At 43.7% G+C, this 4,654-nt stretch overlaps 1 protein-coding gene across 1 annotated transcript; it reads right to left on the bottom strand.

Annotated features, from left to right (window-relative positions):
• Nucleotides 1-434: 434 nt before the first annotated feature.
• LOC311229313 (uncharacterized protein) lies at nucleotides 435-1,298 on the bottom strand (the record flags this gene model as incomplete). Its single annotated transcript, XM_084315388.1, has 1 exon — nucleotides 435-1,298. One exon carries the CDS (start codon nucleotides 1,296-1,298, stop codon nucleotides 435-437), a length of 864 nt encoding a protein of 287 aa, XP_084171514.1.
• Between the last annotated feature and the right edge of the window lie 3,356 nt (nucleotides 1,299-4,654).

The following is a 4,654-nucleotide window of genomic DNA, read 5'->3' as shown; positions in this document are numbered from 1 at the left end:
CATGTTCTTTAGTAGGACTATATAGTAGGACTACATATTAGGACTACACCCGGTTTCATGGTCAGTGAAATATCAGAAGCCATTTTAATCATTTCAATACATTAAAATTAATGATGCTGTTTGGTCACCTTTCTTTGCCTTTATTTAACCATATATCTAAAACAAAATGTACGTTTTACAGGTATATCTCTATGCTTCAATATCTCATGATCTTCCTGTGATGACCGTGTTGTAGTAGAATCATGTCTTGAAGACCGTTGTGCCCACGTGCCCAGGTGAAGGTATTCTCATTGCAGGGTTCACGCTTTGGAAAGACCAAAAAAAATTGCAATAAAATAAATGTTTTCAGGTATCATACACAAATACATGGTGTTTATAAAAACTAAGTAGCCAGGGCCTATATTATCTTGGGCAATAATAAGTAACCACCCTTCTTACCTCCTATGGCAAGGTCTCCACACTTTGGAGAGCAGCGTCGCCCTGAGCGCCGCGCAGCCTCTGACGTAGAGGAGCGGAGTCAGCACGGCGTTCAGTCTGGGCAGAATGCGAAGGGGGTCGGTGCCTTCGTTCTTAAACGAATAACACGTGGAACCGAGAAAGTTACATACAATAATGTGGATGAATATAGGGAGCCATGCGCCTAAGAAAAAAACAGCGACCACGACTATCAAATACACCGAGGAACGTTTGTTTTCCGTCTCGACCGAGGGCCGCTCCCTTTTCATCTGAAACCTGGCTATAAAATACAGTCTAATGTTCAAGCCTATCATGATGATCACTGTGAATATGTTTCCCACGAATGTACCGATACCCGTCACTTGCTTGGCCACCCCCACGGGCACTAGATTGTTGACCGCCACAATAACAAAGGCGTACACCCAGTAGCCTATGATCACAAGCAGGGTCCTGTTTCGGGTCATTCGCTGTGAATACTTGAATGGCGACGACACCGCGTGATACCTGTCCGCCTGGGCAGCCAGTATGGCCATGTAAGACAGCCCTAGAAAAGTAGGTGCAATGTAGAAAGTTCTGGTAGGAGAGTAATAGTTGTCCCTTACGTCGAGAACGCCGGCATAATAATAAGACACGCCTGAACAAACATCACTGAAACACGTGCTCAGCATGTACATGAAACGGTTCTCGCTGCGCAGCGCCTTGTTCATCAATATAGAGAGGAAGACGGATATGTTGAGGAAGATGATCGCCGACGCCAGTGCGATGCTGAAAAGAAACAGCAGCACATTGCCAAAACTAGTAAGTGGCAAAACAGTCGATAGACCCACGCTGTTATTACTCATCGATGCAAAGGGTGGGTGTCTGTGAGAGTCAAAGTTTGGAAGTCATCACTGGCCAACTAGACAGGCTCAGAACAGCTACACTCTTTTCCTGAGGCCCGTTGTGTTTTATGTGTTCGGGCCCACGTGTCACAGACGTGATGTAGATAGTTAATGAGATGGAGTTTGATTCCCAATTAGCTAGCTGTGGAGATAAACATGAAACCCCAGGGGCCATAGCATAGGCTGTACTAAAACGACCCTAGATCATTAGATCTTTCTTATTTTTTGAAGCTATGAATTTGGCCCCTGAACAATGGAAATATGGACACTTTTAGGGTGACTTATGGGTTTGCAGGCCTGTAACCTATAGGTCTGAAGACAGGTTCCTGTCTGCTGCCCACTAATGCAAAAAGATACGTATTTTGTTTTAATAAAGAACTGGATGATCAGTCCAACCTCCCTCTATCTTTTACTGATAGGGAAGAAGTAGTGAGAGGGATACAACCGTATAGCATAGTATGTCCATGTCTGGAAGGGTGGGGTTTGAAGATTATTGGCAGGACTCTATTGAGATCCTGGGCCCTCCACAACACATGTTCACCCCTTGTCAATCCACATTTCCTTCCATGTAGACACAAAGGCATTACTTTTTAAAACTAAATTGGGACATTAACCTGACATTCACCTTATCTCACTCCTGCCGGGGGCTACAAACTATAGGAAAACTATGAGCGGGATGCTTGCTATAGGTTTTCAATGGGACACAAATGGCTGCATGGCCTAAGGATTCACAAACATGTGCAGCCAGCACCATTGAGCCATTGCCCATGCACATTTATTCAAGCCTTGATCCCGTTTCCGGGATCTGGGAGCTGGCTTTAATTTATTCAGTGAGCATGAGCAACAGATCAACCACCGCCCCGTTGCTGTGAACACAAGCAAGGCAGCAGGCGTTCCTTGAGCAGCTGTGCTGATCTGCATAAGAGACATGGTGTCACGCCGCTTGTTGTTTCTCTCAGGGTTCAGTTTAGCCAATTTGAGATGATAAATTATAATGATTATTGTTTTTCACAGGGGCGTCACTAGAGTTTGGAAGTTTAGGGGGATTAGCCCCCTGAGTAATGTTTAACATGACGCCCCAATTTCCCCAAGGGGATCAATAAAGGAATATATTATCTTATCTTATCTTAACTCAATCAGCGCCGGACCCGATGATAGTCGGGTTAACTCACCAACCACTCAGCGCCAGACCCGAGTATAGTCGGGTTTTCATCGTTATTTCTTTTATTGGATATTTCCATTCATTACAGGCACACGGACATCTGGGTTAACATGGGGAATCCCAAAGTGTAATACCGGCCGCATTCCACCCAGGTGGCAGTATCGTGCACCCTTTGAAACATTATATCTTGGCCTGTGCGCCGATCAAAAGGGGGGTGGTTATAACGGTCGGATTGAGAAGCGTGAATTGCTTCCGGTGCATGATGTGTGGTGGATTATGTTGGCGACACGATCGACACCAATACTGGGACTCGCGATCAGATAATTGGAATATTGTTTTTGGGGTACATCCTAGTGAAGGTAAGGCCTATATGGTATCAATCCTGCTGTGATCCAACCATGATTTCACTTCGATCACAATATATGTGTGTAACGTTACTCCACAACGTGTGCGGTTGGTGACGATCAAAGCATCAAAAAACGACCCCCCCACCCTTTCATGCATTCATGATGAAACATATAATACCGATAATATAGATGTGAATTCGAAATAGTAGCGTGTACAGGCGAGAAACGGCAACATTTCTAGTGAATTGCACGTATTGCTGCATAGCGTAGTTTTCTGGGATTAGACATATTACTCTAAAAGTATAGTCATATTCACCACGGTATAAAATGGGAATGTATGGATGAAAAAATTATTTCTTTAACACATATTGAACGATAAGATAGTCGATGTCAAATGGGCTATAGTATTGTATCCATAGCTATAATATAGAATATAGTTATAGCCCTGCAAACACCGCCACTTATTCCTATACTTTAGAAAGTTTAGAGCGTTGGCCTTTTAACAACACATCACGCATATCGCTGTGGCATCCATTGAGATAAGGGAGGTTCAGGGGCATTGCTCCCCGGAATAAATAATAATAATAATAATAAAAAAAATAAAAAACTATTACATACAGATAGACAGATTTTCAAGGAGAAAACATTTTTACAGGCGATTGTTGTTGGGGGTGGGGAGGAGGGATCTTTTGGGGAGGGTTAGGTCAACAGTAATGCAACATAGAGGTGTTCTAAAGTAAACCATCAGAAAGATGGGACCCTGATGATTCAGTTGAGATCCAACTTATCTTTTCTATTCATGAATATACAATAAAAATCTTTAGAATTTTGCCTATTCTAAAATCACTATGCTGATCTGACAGTTGACTAGAGGGGAAAAAAGCGTGCTTTCTCCACTAAGTTGCATGCTCCCCAAAAGTCAGGGAGGGAGGTAGGGTAAGGGGGGGATTGAACAAAACAACCTTTTACTGAAAATACTGGTGGCAGTTTTTGCCTCTCTCCCTCAGATTTTAGAGGCATTTTAAGGTTTCCTGGGGTTTCCATATATTTCTGACGCTGCCTGTATGTAACCATGCACACACTCTTGCACGATATTGGCCCTTGTGCAACTGGTAGCTGTGGAGAACACCATGCCACCACCACCAAAATACATTTGACCCTTATGGATTGGTTTTATATGTCATCATATTTGGAAGGGAGGAGACACCACTGATTTAACCCTTACACTACCACACGACAATACATAAGGTTAACCCTTCCACTGCCACACGACAAAGGGTTAACCCTTTCACAACCACACTACAGACGGTAGTGAAAGGTTAAGCTTCTGTAGTGTGGTAGTGAAAGGGTTAACAAAATGCTGTTTTATATCATTATAGGCCACAGCAGGACCAGCCCTATAAGTTTCATGATCCTTGTATATATATTATATACACATTTTTTGTGATACATTTTTCGGATGTGTCCTGAAGGTGAGCATCCCTGGAGGAGGGGTTGAAAGTGAACTATGTGGTAATACGCTTGACACCTTTCATGAACTTAGAGAGCAGTGTGTAATAACCCAATGGCCCATCCATGCCGTCCAAACCCGCACTGATTGTAGGAACCACAACACAGCCTGCCATTCTAAGAGTCAGGTGAGACATTGCAGTCCTTATACCAAGAACAAACGCTCTAGCACTTTGCAATGTGGCCAAACTGGCCATAACATTAGCCTGAAGGCCTAGACCAGCCCATTTTTGCCTCTCAGTGGTCAAGCCCACTGCTGCCGGCACCATCGGCCTGAATACCATAGAACACCCTGCGCC

This window comes from Notolepis coatsorum (genome assembly GCF_963971535.1).
Source record: "Notolepis coatsorum genome assembly, chromosome: 1".
Classification (NCBI taxonomy): Eukaryota; Metazoa; Chordata; class Actinopteri; order Aulopiformes; family Paralepididae; genus Notolepis; species Notolepis coatsorum.
The sequence above is the reverse complement of the archived record's forward strand: the minus strand, read 5'-3'. Positions and strand labels throughout refer to the sequence as shown.